This window comes from Quercus robur, chromosome 5, assembly GCF_932294415.1.
Source record: "Quercus robur chromosome 5, dhQueRobu3.1, whole genome shotgun sequence".
Lineage (NCBI taxonomy): Eukaryota > Viridiplantae > Streptophyta > Magnoliopsida > Fagales > Fagaceae > Quercus > Quercus robur.
Window position 1 is genome coordinate 1,394,288 of NC_065538.1, and position 22,405 is coordinate 1,416,692.

Genomic DNA, 22,405 nt, shown 5'->3' on the forward strand with positions numbered 1-22,405 from the left:
TTTTTATTAGAAAATAATTCATTATCAACCTTAAAAGACTTTTTGACAAATAAATTATAAACTTATAAAAAGTAATATTACACAACTTGTTGAAAAGTTATATTATAAGTATTGCTCAAATTAACACGAGTTCATGGATGTTAGTTATATATATATATATATATATATATATTATGAGTAAAGTAACCCTTTTAAGATTTGGGGGTGGGTTTGGACTTCACATTGATGAACCTGGTCCACTTTTCCACATTGTTTTCTTATTCTTTTTCTTTTTGGTGATAAGTAGGTTGTATGTCTAATCTACTTCGTCTTTGTATGGTTTGGCAAGCAAAACATTACTGATTTTATAATGGCGGTACCCTACTTGCTATAATGCTTCTCCAACTCCACGTTAAAAATGTGCTAATAATTATAACACGAATATAAGATTTTTCTTGGATCGACTGGCAAAGAAAAGGTCTACTAATAACCTTTTTTTTTTAATGTTCACAAAGTTGCCAAATCTTTGAAAGATAAAGCTACACAGAGTGTATTGCACATGGGCAAATTAATCTACGTGAATATCAGAGAATAAAGCAAGAGAAAGGAAAGAGGAAAAGAACTTTTTTTTTTTTTTTGGGGGAGAAAGTTGCCTTAGGAGAAAGTATACAAAATGCAATAAAAAAACTTCTTGATGAATTAAATAAAGTTTAAAATTTGGAGGAAAAAAAAAATTAAACACATAACATATTACAGTTGGTGAACAAGTGAAATACTTATTTTTATTCTATAAAATGAACTTAAAAAGAAAAAAAAATCAAAATGGACCTAATTTTCATAGACCATCCCAAAAAAGAAAAGGAAAGATATAATAATGGAGCATGTAATATATCGTACGACTTATGCTTATGAATATTGCTTTGCAAGGAATTTTTAGACAGTTCATACAAGCCACATAATGACGAAGCAAATCCCATAACGCAAACTCTTTATTGCATTTATTTCCCTCTATTAGGCCATGCCTTCTGTACTGGCTCTCAATTGGTACATTTTGAGCATCACGTTGCAGACAAACTCAACAAAGCAACCCCACCGAAATTAGTTTCTTGCTATATTAATTGAAGTTTGAGAGAGAAAAATGGAGAGTGTTCATACCTCTTCTACCAAATTGTACAACCAGATGTGATATGTCCCTTATCATTAAGTAACGGAAAATAGGAACTCTCGATAGTTTTAACAAGGTTCCAGTGGTATACGTGGTATTACTCATTATTGGCACGTGGCGTGGAGTTAATGAGTTCATACCGGAAACCCCTTTTTTATTTAGCAAAAATAGTAATGGAAAATTGGTTACAATCTAATGGAATTTGAGAGAGAAAAAATGAACAGTATTGTCTCTTCTAGCAATTCACATGTGACATGTCCTTCTATCTAGTAATATTAAAGTTTTTATATTACGCAAATTAAAACTATCACTTTAATAAATTGTGAAAAAAGATGGTAAAACTTTTAGTGTCTTCAATATACATACCATTGTTTGCCAATTGTTTTTTTATTTTTATTTTTAAATTTTTTTAAAGAATGGAAATTGAAAGACCTTGATTGTTGATAAAGTCAATGAATTGCATGTATGCATTCACATTGACAAAAGAGAAAAATACAAACTTTACGCTATAAATAGCTTTAAAAAAACAAAATATAACATTAAGTCTTTAATTATACAAGAATGTATTATCTAAAATTCTTAATTCTATCTCGTTTAAGGAGTCATCATCTAATTAAAGGATCATGCGTGATGATGTACACATGGCAATATTGAGGAACCTTAGAATGATACATGTTGATTTCTATGGAGTTGTAAAAACAATTTGGCTAATTAGCATGACTGTTGTGAAATGACGGAAATATATATATAACAAAGTAAAATAAACAAGAAATATATATTGATAAACTTTTATATTCAAGTGGTCATCCACAATTCTTTTGATCTCTCTTAGATATATACAATAATAGTAAAGTAATCCCACATATATATAAGACCTTAGAATGTTTGTAGAGTTTATGGGATAAGGTTGTAATAATGAGTACACTTATGGATGTACATCTCCTCTGTAGGCTTTATACATTTCACCATTTACACATCCCAAGTAACCTTTTCATTGCCCAAAGTTTACACATTCCAATTAGACTTTATTTCTAACACTCCCCCTTGGATGACCACTTTTTAAGAATATGCCTCATTAAAACCTTACCAAATAAAAACCTTGTGGGAAAAAATTTTGGGTAAGGAAAAAGAGTACAATATTCTTGTATAACTTCTAGTGCCTTAGGATTGCCTCATTAAAACCTTGCAAAGGAAAACCTAGTGGGAAAAAACCTTAGCGAAGGAAAAATAGTACAATCAGCACATATCCTTTAGAAAATTTACTCCCCCTCATGAGTACATAGAATTTCCATTGTTCATGGTAAAAATATCCTTAAGTTGATGCATACCAATGTTGTGCACGATCTTCTTAAAATTCGCAATTGGTAATGGCTTAGTGAACATATTAGCCAAATTATCACATGATCGTATCTGCTTGACATCAATATCACCACTCTTCTGAAGCTCATGTGTATATAAAAAAAAAAAAAAAAAAATAGTGCAATATGCTTGGTTCTATCACCCTTGATATAGCCTCCCCTAATTTGAGTGATACGAGCGGCATTATCTTCGTATAATATAGTTTGACTATTTATGATTAATGATAATCCACAGTTCTCACGAATATATTGAATTATTGATCTCAACCAAACACACTCACGACTCGCTTCATGAATTGCGATAATCTCTGCATGATTTAAGGAAGTAGCATAAATTGTTTGCTTAACAGATTTCCATGAAATAGTAGTATTTTTATAAGTAAATAAATTTCTTGTTTGTGATTGGCCTTTATGTGGATTAGAAAGGTAACCTGCATCAACATATCCAACTAACTGTGGTTTTGATCCATGTGGATAAAATCGTCCCAAATCAGTAGTCTGACAAAGATAATGTAAAATATGATTAATTCCATTCCAATGTTTTCGAGTTGGTGCAAAACTAAACTTTGTTAGTAAGTTAATTGCAAATGCTATATCAAGTCGTGTGTAATTTGCAAGATACATCAAAGCACCAATTGCACTAAGATATGGTACTTCAGGACCAAGAGTTTCTTCATCATCTTCTTGTGGTCGAAATGGATCTTTCTTGACATCAAGTGACTGACCCACCATTGGAGTGCTCAAAGCATGAACTTTATCCATGTAAAATTGCTTCAGGACTTTTTCTATGTACATTGATTGATGAACAAGAATTTCATTTGGAAGATGTTCAATTTGCATGCCAAGAAAAAATTTTGTCTTACCAAGATCTTTAATCTCAAATTCTTTAAACAATTTGCTGTTTTTGTTAACTCTTCTGGAGTCCTTACAAGATTTAAATCATCAACATATACTACAACAATAGCAAATTCGGATTCTGATTTTTTGATAAAAACACATGGACAAATTGGATTATTTTCAAATCCTTCTTTCAAAAGATATTCATTGAGGCGATTATACCACATGCGTCCGGCTTACTTTAACCCATATAAGGATCTTTGTAGCTTGATAGAATACATACTTCGAGATGTAGGATTATATGTTTCAGACATTTTATATCCTTCAGGGATTTTCATGTAGATATCATTATCTAATGATCCATACAGATATGTTGTAACAACATCCATTAATCGCATATCCAAATTTTCTTTTACTACCAAGCTAATTAAAAATCTGAATGTAATTGCATCCATTATAGGAGTATATCTTTCTTCATAATCAATACTAGGTCTCTGCAAGAAGCCTTGTGCTACAAGTCGCGCTTTGTACCTTATAATTTCATTTTTCTCATTTCATTTACATACAAATACCCATTTATATCCAACAGGTATTATACCTTTAGGTGTTTGAACTACAAGTCCAAAAACATCACGTTTACTTAGTGAATTTAATTCTGCTTGAATCGCCTCTTTCCACATTGGCCAATCATTTCTACGTTGATATTCATCAACGGTTTGTGGTTCATATTCATTATCATTACTTTTGGTAATATCAAGAGCAATTTTATATGAAAATATGTTGTTGACAACGATTTCATTTATATCCCATATTTCTCCTGTATGTACATAATGTATCGAGATCTCATTATTTTTAGGTACCCGATCCTTTTTAGGAGATAACTCTTCAAGAGGTTTATTTTTAGGAGATTTTTGTTCAAAAGTTTTGGATAGATCAATTATTTTTGTAACTTGTTCCCTAGGTATAGCCTCTTTATAGGCTGCAGCTTGTTTTTTTTTTGTACTTTTCTCTTCCGGAGAATTTTATCTTTAACACCGACAAGTTTTCCACACTTCAAGTGTGGCTTTGATTCATTTGCTGCTGTATTAACTGATTGTTCTACAGGGACTTCAATCCATGCTGGAGTATTAGCAGCTGAAATGTGAGATTTCACTATTTTCTTATTGTTGGTGAATACATCCGGTAATTGATTTGCAATTCCTTGCAAATGAATAATCTTTTGAACTTCTAGTTCACATTGATTTGTACGAGGATCAAGATAAGATATCGTCAAAACATTCCAAGTAATCTCACGTCGTGCTTCAGGCAACGACTTTTCTCCCCCTAATGGTGGGAAGATTGTTTCATTAAAATGACAATCCTCAAAACGTGTCTTAAAAATATCACCAGTTAAAGGTTCAAGATATCTAATGATAGATGGGGAATCAAAACCCGTATAAATTTCAAGTCTACATTCAGGCCCATTTTAATGCGTTGTGGGGGTGCAATAGGTACATATACAGCACAACCAAATGTGTGCAAGTGAAAAATATTTGGTTGTTGGCCAAATACAAGTTACAATGGTGAGAGTTTGTGATAAGCAGTTGACCTAATGCGAACTAATGAGGCAACATGTAAAATAGCATGACCCCAAGTAGAAACTAGTAATTTTGATTTCATAAGCAATAATTTGAAGTCTCCTGATAAGTGATTTAGCCAAACCATTTTGAGTATGTATATGGGCAATAGGATGTTTAACATCAATTCCAATTGACATGCAATAGTCATTAAAAACTTGAGATGTGAATTCACTAACATTATCTAAACGAATTTTCCTAAATAGATAATTAGGAAATTGTGCTCGCAACCTAATTATTTGAGCAAGAAGCCTAGCAAATGTAACATTTCTAGTAGAAAGTAAACATACATGTGACTATTTGGTTGATGCATCAATTGAAACCATAATATACTCAAATGGACCACAAGATGGGTGTATTGGTCCACATATATCATTCTGAATTCTTTCTAAGAAAGATGGACACTCAACAACAATCTTTTAATGTGATGGTTTGGTAATTAGTTTACCTTGAGAACATGCACTACATGAATAATCACTAGGTAAAAGAATTTTCTGCTTCTTTAAGGGATGTCCGTGGGAGTTTTCAATAATTCGACGCATCATTATTGATCCTGGATGACCAAGACGATCATGCCAAAGCATAAAAACCTTTGGGTCCAAACATTTCTGGTGTATTACAATATTTGTTTCAACTGTTCTCATTGTAGTATAATATAACACAGAAGAGAAAATGGACAGTTTTTCTAATGTGAGCTTTTGGCCTGATACTATTGAAGTAATATAAAGAAATTCTTCACTACCTTCATTATTGGTTTCAATATAATAACCATTATAACATATATCCTTAAAGCTAAGTAAATTTCTACTTGATTTAGAAGAATACAAAGCATCATCAATACAAAGTTTTGTGCTCTTTGGCAACATGATAATTGCTCTTCCAGAGCCTTCAATTAAGTTCAATGAACTTGATATGGTATTGAAATTGGCTTTGCATGATAATAAACTTTGAAAATATTTTTTATCTTTAAGGATCGTATGAGTTGTTACATTATCTGCTAGACAAAAATCTTCACTAGTCATCTTGGAATTAATTTTTTAGCCATAAGACCCATGATACTTCATATATGCAAAACATAAATTAAAGTTTATTGTTTTAAACGAAAATAAAAAATTATTAAAGTAAACATACTTATTACAATGCAATAATATGATAAAAGAAAACAATTAACTGGTATTCAGATTTCCATCACTAATCTAATTATCAAATTTTCCATTAATGACATATCAAGATGAGTCATATCCACTCCATTTGAAAAAATCAAGATAATTCATGGGATTTTTAAGAACATTATGATTAGCAAAGTTCGTTTCAAATCCCTTTTCATTTTCTTTTATGGAGGCTTGGTACAAATCTACCAAATGTTTAGGAGTACTACAGGTACATGACCAATGACCTTCCATACCACACCTATAACACTTAATTTCATGACTCTTCGATGGTTTTTAGCAATAGCTCATTATTTTGTTCAGCCATTAGAAGATTAAACATTAGTTCATAACACTTTATGAACATATAAATTTGATATTGCTACTGCAAGAGCACATTCGAAACATGATATATGTGTCTTCCATTTTAATTGTGGGCTAATTTTAAAGTGCCAGATTAATTCACTTGTACCTTTAGTTTATTGCAACTTTAGTCATACTGAGCTTTTAGGATGATCAAGTTTTTCTAGAACTTGTTGTGATTCTCCTAAGGGGTCTTTTATTGTAAAGTACTCAGTTTTTATGTAAATAATAACAAATAAAAGTTATTACTTTTGAACGATCCTTTTGGGGTACTCTGTTACCATCCATAATAATATCTTCAGGGTTTATTACATCAACATAGATCTCATCAAGATTCATTGCTTCCAGATAAATCTTAGTATCAGGGATCCATGATAAGAAATTAAGGACAACAAATTTAAGCTTTGTAAGGTTTGACATCTATATAAAATATATAATTACATAAGAAATTCAATAACAATATATATATATATATATATTTTCATACAAAATTTTAATGAAATAATACTATACATGCATATACAAAAGTTGATTGTAATGAAACAATACATACATATTCAAAGTTTGTTAATACACATTACATATAACTACAGGTATGATTGAGTTGTTTTATCACTAACCATTTTTAACAATATATTTTTAATCAATTAAATGTGAATCTCATAACAATATCTAACAATAGGATAACGTGAATCTCATAATTTTTTTTTAATCAATTAAAAATTGCTAAAAATATAAGCATAAAATGTAATGACAAATAAATAGGATAATTACTAATTCCTTAGAAAGAAAACTTACGGTGAGTTGAGAGAACTATGCAAATAATCTTTGATGTTTGAAGAATAATGGGATTACAACTTCCTTTCGAAATTGGGTAGAGACTCGTGCTGATAATGTGTTGTGAAATGATGGAAATATATATAAAACAAAGTAAAATAAACAAGAAATATATATTGATAAACTTTTATATTCAAGTGGTCATCCACAATTCTTTTGATCTCTTTTAAATATATACAATAATAGTAAAGTAATCCCACATATATATATATATATATATATATATATATAAGACCTTAGAATGCTTGTAGAGTTTATGAGATAAGGTTGTAATAATGAGTATACTTATGGATATACATCTCTCCTATAGGCTTTATACATTTCACCCTTTATACATCCCAAGTAATCTTTTCATTGCCCAAAGTTTACACATTCCAATCAGACTTTATTTCTATAAAGTTGTAATTTACAACTAGTTTATATTGGCTTTAATTCAGTTCCAAATTTGATTGTAATTATGTTCAATCTTATGTACCCTGTATTTTATGTGAGTTTTATTTGTAAGGGTTGTGTATGAGAAAAAGAGAGTATGAAGATTCAAGACTAATTGAAGACTGAAGCTATTTTCGCGGGTAGCTCGCGAGTAAACTTCCTGCGAAGTGATGCATGTGCCCTGTACATGACTGGAATGCAAAGAGTCAGGATAGGATAGAGACAGCTGGTTTTCACAAGTGTCTCACGAGTAAGGCCTTCCCGCGAGACACCCGCGAAATATTCTGTTTTGCCAGATTGTCATTTTTGATACACTCTATCCTTACCTACACTATATATACCCCTATTACCCACATATGTTGAGGAGTGCTTCTGAGAGAAAACCCTAACCACAAACATTGAGAGTTAGAGATTATTATACCCACAATTCTCTACATAATTACTTGTGAATTTTCCTTAACTCCTACCTCTCCATTTCCATACCATTGAGAGGTTGATAGCCCAAACACTTACCACACCTTTTTAGAGTGTCAAGTGAGGTTTTGGTGCTGTTGGGAAGTATTGGAAGAAGCCAAGCTTTGATGGATGTAATCGAGCGTATTGCGGGATCCGGAGAGCTAGACAAGACACGGTTCCGAGAAGTCTTGTTGGAGTAGGAGTTTGGAAGGCTTAGGTGCATTGGGTAGACTAGGTTTGGAGGGTCTATTTGTGTATCCCAACTAATTGTCTAGTGGATCGATTACTACTTGGAGGGTGGCGGAAAGATTTTACGCTGAGTACTTCGGTTTCCTCTTCGATAACACATCGGCGTGTTATCTTGTGTTTGCATTCTTCTTCCCTACTCTTTTACCTTTCATTTTACTGTTGCGTTATAATGATTATGAGTTAGAGTAGTTTGTTTGTTTGTTTATTCACTCGCATTTATTCTTTTCCGCACTTTATATAAATTAGAGAAAAATCAATTGAGTCGTAATCTTTAATTTGAGAGTCTAAACAGCTCTTGTGTTTTAACACATTTTTGAGCTTTCAATTTCTAACACTAATTATTATGCCCATTTATTGCACAAAGCAAAGGAAATAAAAAGGTCATAGCAATGATTTAACATGGCGATATTAAAGAGACTATGGAATTACATAATGATTTTTTATTAGTTACAAATGCAATTTACCATACCACTAATTTGTTAAATATTATGTCATATATATTAAGAAAAGAATGTATATATAAAAAAATAGCATCAGGCGCATTAGTAGTGCCGCCACTTAGCATATTAAGACATATGTAGTAGTTTTGCAAGAAAGAGACACTATATTTTTCAATTCAATTAATCAACAACGTTGACATCATTAGCTATTATTAATTAATTTCAAGTTTGTGTAATTTTCAATTGTTGATAAGAGGTTGATATCTTATTGCTATTTCTTGATTAACATGAAGATTAAGACCATTTTCTATCTTCAAAGTTTCAACCACCAAATAGGTGAATAGCTAAATTTATTGATAATTTTTTTTTTTGTGGATTATTAAATCAAAATCAATTTATAAAAAATTGTGGTGCTTATGTGGACTAGAGCCCTTTAAAGTTTTTAAGGATAACTGCACTAAGAAGTTATTAAAATATGATATAACAAAATTTAATCCATTCATTTCAAATTAATAGATAAGAACATGAAAAAATATACAAAATTGAGTTCATAAATCACCTTTAATTCCAAGATCCAGAAAAAATATGTTCTACAACTTTTAAAAGGGGAGAAAAGGCATAATAAAAAGAACAACCGTAATGAAGTGTGTGCATCTACTTACCTATGACAAATTATCAAGAAATGATTAAAACATTGATTTAAAAGAACGAAGAGAGAGAAAGGCCGCTACTAGAGCAATGGCAATTAGAATAACCACGATCGTTACTAGAACTACTCTACTAAGGGCTTGTTTGGATTGAGAGGGGAGAGAGGAGGAATAGAAAGGAGTGGAGTAGAGTTAGCTGAAAATAGACTAATTTTTGGCCAATTCTTATCTACTCTACTTTACTCCCCTTCCTCCCCCTTAATCCAAATGGACAATAAGTGGTGAGTCAGAGATTGTTGTCACTGGCAGTAGCAATGAGGTCGAAAGCTTGTTTGAGTAGTATTTGATTTGTTGAATTAATTTTTTTTTTTTTTCATTGTAAAATAGTTTACACATTTTATCATGTTTGTTATGCTGTAAAATGGTTGGTCAAAGATATCTTTTTTCAGTTACATGTAAAACCTAAGGCAAAAAATGCGTAAAATGTTTTACGCGTGAATTTTCAATAAAATAATTTACATTTCTCCGCGCCCAAAATCTCTCGCACAGACCAAACCAGCACTTTCAGTCTCACTCTCAACATTTCTCTCACAAGCCAGACCATGGAAAGCACCATCAACGGCACCACCTATCTTCGCCTCCACTCATCATCAACGAGTGGCCCAAGGCAATGGGTCTTATGATCAAGTGTGGTAGGCACTGGTGACACAAGTTAATCTCTTGGGAAGGTAATCGTGAAACAAAAAAACGACGTCAAACTTAAATTTTGAATCAACTTCTCTTTTCTCGGTACTGTAGTGCGGGATTGAACAACAATTCGACACTTGAAAATAATTTATTGAGTATTTTCAAGTGCAAAACTCAACACCGTAAAATGTAAATGTTTTTGATAAAAATTTTTCAAAGTAAAAATATTTTATGTTGAAACAAATGAAGCGTAATACACATACCTCTTTTTTATTGGGTGGAAAGATCACTAGATACTACTTATCTAGTCATTTCGAATAATTAATTAATTTCTCCAAATTATTGTGCAAATTTTTTTAATTTCAACCCATTAGCCCCCAAATTATATAAAAGGTCCATATTCTTGTGATGGTGGAGTTTAGAATTCCAGCATAATAATCTCTACTAATCTATAATTAATTAAAATATGTGAGATGTTCTTCCAAACAAGATGGGCAGCATATGGTATATTAGTATATTCTCATTCTCGATAGGATCATATCAATATTTTGTTTCCAATTTAATAATATATTCCCCATTAGAAATGAATGATTAATGAAAATAGGCCCCACCATAATAGTGGAATTAAAAATAATAAAAAAAGTCAAAAAGACAAAATTCCCTCCAAAAAAAAAAGAGGAGAGAACCCCTCAAAAATAATACAGAACCCGAGTCAACTCAGAATTCAACTGAGTCACTCTCGGTCCACTTTAACCATGCTTGTATGGCAGTATTAACTATATTAAGTGTATTTACACTTCTCAAAAAAAGAAAAAGAAAAAGAAAGTGCATTTACAAATTTTCAAGCCATATAATATAACAATTAAACATTTTTTTTATATAAAAGAATAATAATTAAACATTGGAGAGTGCCATTCTTATACACATCATTTGTTAAAGTTAATAAGTTGTTCTCCCATTTAAAAAAAAAATTAATAAGTTGTTTACATTTCAAAGACTCCAAAGGTTGTTTTATTTTTATTTTTATTTTTATAATTACAACAAAATAGAGGAGATTCAAACCATAGTTAAAAGACTATATATCACATTCACATACCTACCAGGCTCTTGACACTCCAAAGTATTCATTTGTACCAAATAAATGTGATTATTGCTAATATATATGTATCACTAATTACTAATAATCTTCTTCTCAAAAAAAAAAAAAAAAATACTAATAATCTCGTCCCACACATGCATTATACAAATTACTAAAGTTTATTACCTTGCCTGTATAGTGTTTCATGCATTTATTAGTTTAGAAACTTTTATATTTATCTTGAAAGAATATAGTCTTTTTTTTTTTTTTTTTTGAGAAGACTATATTCCTTACAAAGAACATTAATTTTCACTATCCAAAGGCCTTGTACAAAGTGCTTGAGGGGTCTAGGGGGGAAAGGGTTCTACCTACAGGATTAACAGCATGTTGTAATTATTTCTCAAAAAAAAAAAAAAAAAAAAATTTTCACCACATTTAGTAATGTACAATTTTTCACATCTCTCTCTCTCTCTCCCTCTCTCTCTGTATGCATGTAAATATATAGTTTTTTTTTTCCAGAATTTAAATATATAAAGTCTAAATAAATCTCAAATAAAATAGTATAAAATCGAGTTATAAATAATTTAAATGACGTAACATTATATATAAATTTAAAATTGATGAAAAAATAACTAAATTGCTATTTTTTTTTGGTAAAATAATTTGATAGTTTTTTAAATTTAAAGTTATGATGTCTGTTTTATGATGATTACTCTTTATCATTAGGTTGGGACACCGATGTGTTTATTTTTAGTGTATGCGAGTTTCGAACCTTTATATATCCTATTCAAGAGTAAGAGACTCAACAAATTAAGTTGCTGGAACCCTATATAATAGTTTGAATTGAATTGTGTCGAGTTGAGAACATGAAATGATAATTCATTTAGTAACGTGTCTAAACTTATTGAAAAGCAGTATTACTATTTTTTTAAGAGATAATTACAATATGTTGCTAACCTTGTAGTTTGAATCATTTCTTCTCTAAAATTTAGAGCACTTTGTGCATGAAAATGTACTAATTTTGTTACAAAACTCTTGGCAACCAGAAGTATTACTATTACCCTCATAAAAGTGGAAACAAATACAAAATTGAATCCTTACGCTTTATATTATTGTGACAACAAAAAACCTCATTCCTTTCCATTAAGTTATATGCCATAAATCTAACACAAATGTACACAAAAGAATGCCATTTTATTTAACCAGTATAACCTATTATTTCGTTTCCTTACATTTAGTAGGAGATAAGAAAACTTTACCAAAAAAAGGCAACGAGATATACAAAAACTTTTACGCTTATCTGTTTTAGAGTTCAACAGAAAAAACGAACTTTGCTTCCAAAAAACAAAATTGTGATATTTTAAATGGGACTGATGATTTTGATTTTCACATGAAAAAAATAGAGTAGAATTTAAATTAACACAATTTAAGTATAAGATTTAATTTGTTACACCTAAAAAATTACATCTTATTTTTTGGTGTGTATTTTTACTTAAATATAATAACTAAAAATAAAATAAAATTCAGAGATCAGGTCAAGCAAAATATATATATGTTTTTTTTTTGGACACTATATATATATAAATGTTAGAAAAGAAAATGAGATATATATTTTTATTTTTTATTTTGTGTGGATGCAGTCACCGAAGCTCCGTGGCTTTGCCTCTCTTTCTTTCTCCCCCTGTGCCTCTTCCTTCACAATCTAGAAAAGACTTCCTCTCTTTTTGTCTCTCAGCTTAGATTTCAATAACTTTGCTTCAATAACTTTGTTTTGTTTTTTATTTGGTCTGTTGTCTCATTGTATATGTATACGCTGTAAGAACTAAGATTGAATCTTGTGTTGATAAAGTTTGTTCCTTTTGGAAGTGAAGGACTTGTTTTTGTTATTGTTTCTTGTGTTTTTCTGTGTTTGTTGTTCTGGGTCATTTTTTTTTTTTTGGTTGTTGTTGTTGTTTGTGTGTGTTTTTTGAGATTATAGAGTGAAAGACCCGAGCTATTTTAGGCTCGGGGGATCCAGATCATGGCTTCAGTGAAAGAAAAAGAGCTCCATCAATGGATTGCAGGAGAACCAGTCTCCAACTCTTGCTACTTGCAGAAGTTCAGACTCTACGAGACCCGCTCGGTATGTATAATACATATATGTTTGATTTGTTTTCTACTGCTTAGTTGGTCAAATTGGTGTTCATATTTGAATTTTTTCCTTCTGGATTTGGTAGTTTTGGTTTTTTTTTTTTTTTTTTTTTTCGTGTGTGTGTGTGTGGATATTTTTGCTTCACTAGACTTGAATTTGAATTGTTTGCTGAGATTTGTTATAATTGTTGTTTGATTGTGTGATTGGATTTGTATAGGTAATAATTATTGAAAGAATTTTGGTTTAGTGACCTCTGATGAGAGGTTGGCATTTGAGCATGATTTGGAATGGTGTGTAGATTTGGATTTCGAGTTTAATGGGGAATATTTTGGAAGTGATTCTTTTTTTTTTTTTTTTTGTTTGTTTGGAGGGGAAGGGGATTTGATTTATACAATTGACACTTATTGTGTTTTAGTCCAAGTTCATGTTTGATGTTTGTCTGCCTCCTGTTTTGTTTTACATTGTAGCTTACTAATTAATGCGTTTTGGTATTTGATGTTTTGGAGTTCATATCATGTGTTGTTTTACTGGAAACTTGCAGAGATATATAGCAATGACACTGTTGTGAATTTAAAATATTGACATGGATTTGTTAAAATGCTTGATCATGAATTTGGGCATACATCACTTGTAGAATGGTTTTCAAAAGTTTTGTTCTTTATTTGTTTCTTTGTATAAAGTGATCTAGCTATGCCAGTTAATGTTTTTCTTATCAAACTATAATAATGCAATATTGATATGCGTTCTATATGCAACAGAAATTTTATATGATTGGAAGAGATAAGAACAGGACTTTTTGGCGGGTGCTAAAGATTGACAGATTGGAGCTTTCTGAGTTAAACATTCTTGAAGACCCTACAAAATACTCAGAAATCGAATGCTATGACTTGCTAAGGAGGATTCATGAAGGAAACAAGCGTACGGGTGGACTTAAATTTGTCACCACTTGTTATGGAATCATTGGTATGTTATATCTTTCTCATTTAATAAGAAAAACATTTGTTCAGTGTCTGTCTGTATTTGAGAACTCATGGTGTTTTCTTTTGATTATAGGGTTCATCAAATTTTTAGGTCCTTATTACATGCTGCTTATTACAAAAAGAAGAAAGATCGGTGCAATATGTGGGCACGCAATTTATTCCATTGCCAAGAGCGAGATAATTCCAATTCCAAATTCTACTGTGCGGTCCGAAATGGCTAATTCTAAGAACGAGAACAGGTCTTTTGTCCATTTTGCATGTAAATGTAATATGTCCTTAGTACTTCTAAGGAGACCTAAGAGAGTAGCAATCAGAATTATAGATTGTCCATATGTACTTGAATGAGGATTTTGTTATTGTGTTGTTCTTTTATCTTAGTTTCAATTAATTCTTTCTGGGGGAAAGTATTCTTGTTAGGTTTCATCTTTTAATAGTAGGCAACTTCTACATTTTCGAGGTAATCTCTGTACTACCCTTGTATTCACCCTGAAGTTTGAAATCAATGATGTGGGCTTCCTCGATTCAAACTTGTCTTGTGTTCCTCTGTTAGTGTGTAGTTTGTCTTCTTATATTGTGACAAATGACGCATCTTCCATACTTTTTAAAATTAAATAGTTTTGAATGTTACTGTTGGATCCTTCTTCATTTACCATAGAGGTTATTGCTGGTTCGTTTCCCGCAAATTCACAGGGGCAAAACTTCATTGCTGTTGTGATGTAAATATAACATGTTGAATGAGACAAGGTATCATCAGGGTTTTGTGGGGATAATCACTTTCTTTCCTTTATGTTATATATATATTTTTTATATATAATTTTTCCTGGTTGCTTCATTAACATTATTTCCTCTATGTTCATATTATTAGATGTAATAATGATATTGATATTTGTTGCATTTCTTTTCCTGGTGGACATAGATACAAGAAGCTCCTATGCACAGTGGATTTGACGAAGGACTTCGTTTTCAGCTACTCCTACCATGTCATGCGTAGTCTTCAAAAGAACTTATGTGATAATAAGGCAGAAGAATTACTTTATGAAACAATGTTTGTATGGAATGAGTACCTAACTCGTGGAATCCGAAATAACCTCAAAAATACTCTCTGGACCGTTGCCTTAGTGTATGGCTTCTTTAAACAGGTATGGAATGTGGACCATGATTAATTTATATAGGTTTTCTTTGTCTTTATAACTTTACTGAGCCACCACCATGTAGGATGCAGCCAGAATGGAACTTCTAGGAAACTTTAAGTCCCTTGCTTCTTGTATTCTGTCATTTGGTTTTATTAATTTCTTACCTGATATCTTCTTTATGTAGTCCATTTCTTAATGTATATATCTAGAGTGAGAATGACTTGGTTAAGAAATTCCGTTAGTTAGGTAGCTTTAAGATTATTAGCATGTTAGATGTTTTTTAAGTTGGGAGAATATGTAGTTTTTCAATATTTAGTTTGGAATATTTTGTTTTTCCTCTTGATTGGAACAGCCTACTTGTGACAAAAATTGGAAAGTTTGGTGATTCATGCAGGCTTGCAACCTTCACAATTATTTTTCCTAGATATATACATATTATTATGTACTAGAACGAAAACATTGAAAAGTTTGATATTATTTAACTATTTCATGCTTTGTTTTTTCAGGTCAAACTTTCTGTATCTGGTAGGGACTTCAACTTGACCCTAATTGCTAGACGATCACGTCATTATGCTGGCACCAGGTTTGGGGACTGCTCAAACATGCTTCATAGTTATTTGCTTAAGTTGCACTCTTTTGATATTACATGTGGTATACCTGGCTTATAACCTCTTTTCATGTCTATGCACCTTATAGTGGTCTACACAGGCCACATGACCCTTTATAACTGCTTCTTCATGATTTCAAATTGACTTAAAGAATCTAACTTCTGATCTTTGCTCCTTCTGGATGTTGCAATTTTTATAGTATGACACTGAAGATGATCACACTGCAGATCTTTTGCTTCCCATTCGGTAGAATAAACTTTCCTCTCTAGACATGACTCTCACTTTGTCTTTCTATCTTCTGGTGCAGATATTTAAAACGAGGTGTCAATGAGAAGGGTAGAGTAGCTAATGATGTTGAGACAGAACAGATTGTTTATGAAGATTCTCCAGAAGGATACTCTAGGCAAATAAGTTCTGTTGTGCAGAACCGGGGATCAATACCCCTTTTCTGGTCCCAGGAAACTTCTCGATTGAATCTCAAACCTGACATTATATGTATGACTTGGGCACACTTTATTCTCATTGTAGCTTTTTTTGTTCAGTTTATATTTTGCTGATATCTTTTTTTTTTTTTAGTATTGAGGAAGGACCCTAATTATGAAGCCACAAGACTTCATTTTGAAAATCTTGCCAAGAGATATGGAAATCCCATACTTATATTGAATTTAATTAAGGTAGGCCTTTCTGCATTTATTGAGAAATGAATTCTGTCCATGCTATTGCTTTGGGTCTTGTATCTGAAGTTTAGTGAATTTGATGTGTGTTCTCTTAAACTGTTTTCTTGGTTTTTTTTTTGGTGGTTATAATGGTTGGTGATCAACAGACACGTGAGAGGAAACCTCGAGAGACTGTTCTTCGTGCTGAGTTTGCAAATGCTATCAGATTTATTAATAAAGATTTAAGTGTTGAGAATCGCCTTAGGTTTCTTCACTGGGATCTACATAGACACTCTACAAGGTGCTTTGGCTTTTGCATGCTTGTATAAAAACTTTTAGTTTCTAGTCTTTTAAGGCATGATTGATGTGAATACTTGTGTCTATATGTATATATAAAGGCATGATTGACATGAATAGAGCCTGTTTATTTGCAGCAAAGCTACCAATGTGTTGACTCAGCTAGGAAAAGTGGCTGCATATGCTTTGAACATAACCGGCATCTTCTATTGTCAAGTAACACCAAATTTAAGGCCAGAGGGATTATTGAATTGTTCCTGGTTTGAGTAAGTTTCGACAATGGATGCTACTTCCTGAAATTATTCATCATTTATTTTTATAATTCAAATATCATGAATTGATGTGCCTGAATTTCTGTCTCTAACTACTTTATGGATTGAATGCTAATAGCTTTCCTCAATCCCCATGCATAAGTTTAATTTTCTGTAATAGTTCAATCCAGAAGATTAATAGAATTCCATTTTGGCCCATTTCTTCATACATTTATATGGTTTTCACATGCTCATATTCAAAAAAGTATTTGGGGTTTGTTCAGAGAATTTTCTTTATGGTTTACCTGTGGTTCATCTAATTGAATAAATATGTTCCTATGTGCATGTATAGAATCGGCTTACTATATAAAATACCATAGCTTGTTCTGGGACATTCTTTTTGAGGCTTCATTGCTTAGGATTTGTTACTACTCCTGATGAAAGATACTTCCTAGTCAATCACATGGCTGACAATTCCATTTTTTATGCAGGAAAAGTAATAGTGGGGACTGCTCTCTGGAGAACTTTTCCAGCAGGAATGAAGATTCTGATAACCCGGAGAAAGAAGTCAGCAATAGTAGTGGTAGTAATGATGCAAGTGGAGACTATCATGTCAAACACCCAATGTTTCAAAAAGGAGTTCTAAGAACCAATTGCATAGACTGTTTAGATCGCACAAATGTTGCACAATATGCCTATGGGCTAGTTGCCCTCGGACGTCAGTTGCACGCTTTAGGATTTTTAGATTCCCCAAATATTGATCTAGATAACCCTCTGGCAGAGGAATTAATGCGAGTTTATGAAACTATGGGTGACACACTTGCATTGCAATATGGTGGTTCTGCAGCACATAATAAGGTGATCCTTCTAAATTTTGGTGTTTGGAAAATTTTTAATCAATATTGGATCCATTATGATTTAAAAAATAGTGTGATGAATGTAATCAAACAAACTAAAAATTAAGGACTACAATTTCTTGTATGTCCTTTTAAGCTAGACAGCAAGTGAAGCTTAAAGTTGTTTCTTAGTTGTTATTACCCTTGTCCCTCACCTTGTGACAATTCTTGATCAAAGTCTTCATTAAATATTTCGATCCCTTTGTGTTTTATTTATTTTATTTTTATTTTTTATTTTTTTTAAAAGATTTTAGCCTGTCCTTCATTAGTTTCAAACTTCAAGTGACCAATTTGTTCATGCCTTCTTAACCATGTTCCCATACCCTTGGCTTGACAATATCTAGTTTCAGATTTTTAAATAGGTCATCTAAAACCTCTCATTCTCTTAGAAGCTGCCCCTTCTCAATGGTCTATAGCATTGCAGTTGATTCTTATCTGTTTTATTCAAGCTAGAAACTATTTTAATTCCTAATTAAATTTCAGTATCTAGTCACTCAATAATTTTGCAATGGTTATGCTTGATAGATATTTTCCGAGAGACGAGGCCAGTGGAAAGCAGCAACTCAGTCGCAGGAGTTCTTTAGAACCTTACAACGGTTTTACAGTAATACCTGTATGGATCCTGAGAAGCAGAATGCCATTAATGTGTAAGTCAAGTAATCCACTTCATTAGTTAGAATTGGCTTAGAGTTCTAACATACAATTTGACTTAATGGTTGTACAGGTTCCTGGGTTACTTCCAGCCACAACCAGGTAAAGCAGAGCTGTGGGAGCTGGATTCAGACCAGCATTACAATGCTGGGAAGCGTAGCCCTAATTTTGCCGATGAGAATATTAGGTATAATTTTTGTTCTTTCTTTTCAGTCATTCCAAATTGATGAAACTTTTGGGAGAGAATTTGTATTGCTGTTGAACAATAAAATTAAAATACTTTTTACTAAAGAAGGGAGAATGTGTCTGTTCAATATTCTTCTAAGTCAGAAATTTCTTTGAATATGGGATTTTGTCCATGCTATCTGAACTGGTAGCTAACCTTTCAAAATATTCTTTCAGGAAGTATGGAAAATTCATGAGAAGCATGTTTGTTGTTTATTTATTACAGTTATCTTTATTGATTTCAAGTATTTTTTAATATAATTCATATACGTTTCTCACAGGTGCTTTTGTTTCTAAAGTTAGAGCTTTATCTAGCTTTAGCATGACTCTTTTGCAGACTTTCTTGTTAAACTTCATTTGCAGAAGTTTTGATCATCTTTCTTGCCATTGCTCTTTGTTCAAGTTCTAAGTTTAACAGTGTATAAAATCGCACAATTTTCTTCTGGATTTTCTTCTTTTTCACTGCTTGAGAATCAAAAGGGTGTGTACATTGGTTTGTGTGTTATATTCCTTTTTGTCTTGGTCTTATATGACTGTTGGAGAAACACTAAACAAAAAAGGGGTTTTCCTCTCTTCGGATGAAACCTAAAATCTTATTGTGTTATCAAATTAAAAGAGTTTTTTTGTGAGATTTGGAGTGGGTTAGATAGATCACTTGTCTCCACTTTGATAATATTATGGGAAGGAGTGCTATTCTGATTTATTTATTTATTTATTTATTTATTTATTTTTTGTGGTGGGGGAATGGGAAATAAATTCACAGCTTCTGTCCTTTTGATGATTAAAGTTCATTTAGGGAAAACAATGTGGCTGCTTCTACAAATAGCTTATTATTATTATGATTTTTTTAATTGTAGGTCATTTATTAAAAGATCACTATCGGATGGAAATATTGTTGACTCATCTGTGGTGGGCACAGACATTGGACATAACGAGCCTTTGTCTGAAAAAGGGCAAGGAGGTAACAAAGGTCTTTCAGAGTCCACGCCAGAGATCTCAACTTGTGAAAGTGATATATCTTATTGCAGGTCTGATCATTTACATTTTCTGTATTCTCTGCCTTGAGAACTTGCTTTAATAAATTTAGGTTTCAACTCCTGAACTTTTCCGCTTTTCATTCAGTCTTCCTCCAGTACTTTTGTTTCTTTATATCAAGTATTATATCATCCTTAGTAAGGAGAAGTAAAAAGGTTGCATGCATGCAATTTTTAGTAGAATATTTAGATTTTTTGTTTCTTTCTCTTTCTTTTGTTCCTATGGGCCTTCATCTAAATTTCTTCTCATACGTTTTGATTGTCTTTCGTAGGTTTACTCCTTCAATGTCTCGCAGGCAGCTCTTTAGAGATATGCTAGAGGACCAATGTTCTGAAAGCAATCACATTTGTTATGACGACCATGGGGATGCATGTACATGCTCAAATTATCTTGATGTGGACTGGCTTTCTTCGTCTGGAAATTCTTGTGAAGAAGAAATATATGAAAGGTAGTTCTCATGAATCTATTATGCCTTACACTGTCAAAAGGATGTAAAGATCAAATATATTTCATTGTTGGCTTCTCATAAGCACATTTGTTATAGCCATTGGATTGACCTTGAAGTGAAAAATGAAGAAGCTAAAGCTTTATTTTGATATTACAATGTAAGAAAAGAAAAATTTCTTGCTCTGTTCGTCTTGTTCCTGTGGCACATGATGTCCCTCACCTAAGACTATTTTTTGGGGGAGACATTATGTCCACTTAGAATTCAAGTCAACTCATCAGGCTGCAATTTGGTGGTGACTGGAGGAAGAGGATGCTGTTTGTTGAAGCATGAAGAATATAAAAGTCTACCCCCACCCATCCCCATGGGGTGAGGCTAATGCCAATACTGTGCACTCCTTTTGGATAACCAAAGGCCAATGATTTTGGTGGTGATCTGGGAAGTAAGATCATTCGACTTTATATCCTCATCTGAACCAATTTCTTGAATTTGGAATCTTTATGAGAATGAAGTTCGTAAAGATGAGAAATTTGCTTTTATTTGGGGTAGAGTCTGATAATGCTAAACTCTCTGTGGTAGTCTATTAGGTGGACCCTAGTCTTATATATTCTCTGCCTCACCATAGGACTTAAGTTGGGCAGTTGCAAGACAAGATTGTTCAGCTGTTATAGTCTGATTACTGACCACTTCTTCTTTTTTAATTATAATTTAATTTAATTTCTTTTTATTGGTAAGTTACACAAGCATCCAATATGTCTGAAACCTACGATTTCACCATCTACCTTTTTCTTAAACAAGGGAGTGGTTTGATTTAAGAGATCATTGGCAAATGCCCACTGGTTTATTTGGCTGCAGGTCTATGACCAGCCTTTCATCGGAAAATTTTGCGGATGGGCTTAAGATTGACACAACCACATCTGCAAGTGAGTCTAGAAGTAGCATGAAGGTCAGTATTTATTATTTTGCTGCTGGCATCTTTATGAAATGATGTATATTTTGAATGTATTAAGGAAGACTTTATAGGACAGAATTCTCCCCATGCCTTGAAACAGATAATCAATTCCATTGGTACTTCTTTAGGAAAGGGAGCAGTCTGGAATGGAAATCATGAATGATGATGTCTCTGCTGGATTTTCCGGAAATTTTGCAGAGTGGGTAACTCATGGCGAGATGCTGTTCCGCTAAAGTTCACTTAAAAGGTTTTTTCTTGTCATTACATTTATTCCCACCATCATCTGATTCAACCCGTCCGAAGGATTTGGGTTCCCCGTATAGAATAAATGGTAAGATACCAATCAAAAGAGAATACCATTGGCATTTGGTGGTGGCTATATTCTTCCAGACAATTAATTCTCAAAGTCATGTAAGATTTGCAGCATTTATTCGATATCGAAATCCTCCATGTGGGAATGATATCGAAGTTCAATAAGTAAAATACCAATAGCTAATTCTTTCTGGAGTATTAACTGCATTTCATCATCTAGGTTCGAAACTTGCAAAGATTTTTACTTTGTAAATATGATATGAAGAGCTCTTAACTCCGCCGATTCCCCTAGATTTTAGACTGAAAGTTCTCGACCTTGTAAATATCTATAATAATGCTTCAATTTTAAATCTCAGACATTCAGTTCTAGTTATGATAGTGCTTCAATATAAAATTTCAAGACTCTTTTTCACAACTATTGACGGAGCCTGTTGTGATTACTGTATTAATACAAGCGGTATCAATGATTAGCCCGTATGAAAGTAATGTTCTAATCATGACCATCTTAACAAGTGAAAAAGGTTTTGAAAACTTAGTGTTT

General features: G+C 32.3%; 1 protein-coding gene across 2 annotated transcripts; it reads left to right on the forward strand.

Moving 5' to 3' along the window:
- The first annotated feature begins 12,904 nt into the window (after window positions 1–12,904).
- On the forward strand, window positions 12,905–22,237 carry LOC126724799 (phosphoinositide phosphatase SAC2-like). 2 transcript variants are annotated; one of them, XM_050429192.1, is made up of 16 exons: window positions 12,905–13,414; window positions 14,182–14,386; window positions 14,477–14,642; window positions 15,320–15,542; window positions 16,043–16,119; window positions 16,452–16,639; window positions 16,721–16,818; window positions 16,968–17,101; window positions 17,235–17,363; window positions 17,840–18,206; window positions 18,770–18,891; window positions 18,969–19,082; window positions 19,978–20,148; window positions 20,427–20,603; window positions 21,456–21,546; window positions 21,653–22,237. In XM_050429192.1, exons 1-16 carry the CDS (start codon window positions 13,313–13,315, stop codon window positions 21,713–21,715), a joined length of 2,427 nt encoding a protein of 808 aa, XP_050285149.1. In that variant the 5' UTR covers window positions 12,905–13,312; the 3' UTR covers window positions 21,716–22,237. The 2 variants fall into 2 exon arrangements, with proteins under 2 accessions (XP_050285149.1, XP_050285148.1); XM_050429191.1 differs by having other exon boundaries at window positions 21,681–22,237.
- The last annotated feature ends 168 nt before the right edge of the window (window positions 22,238–22,405 follow it).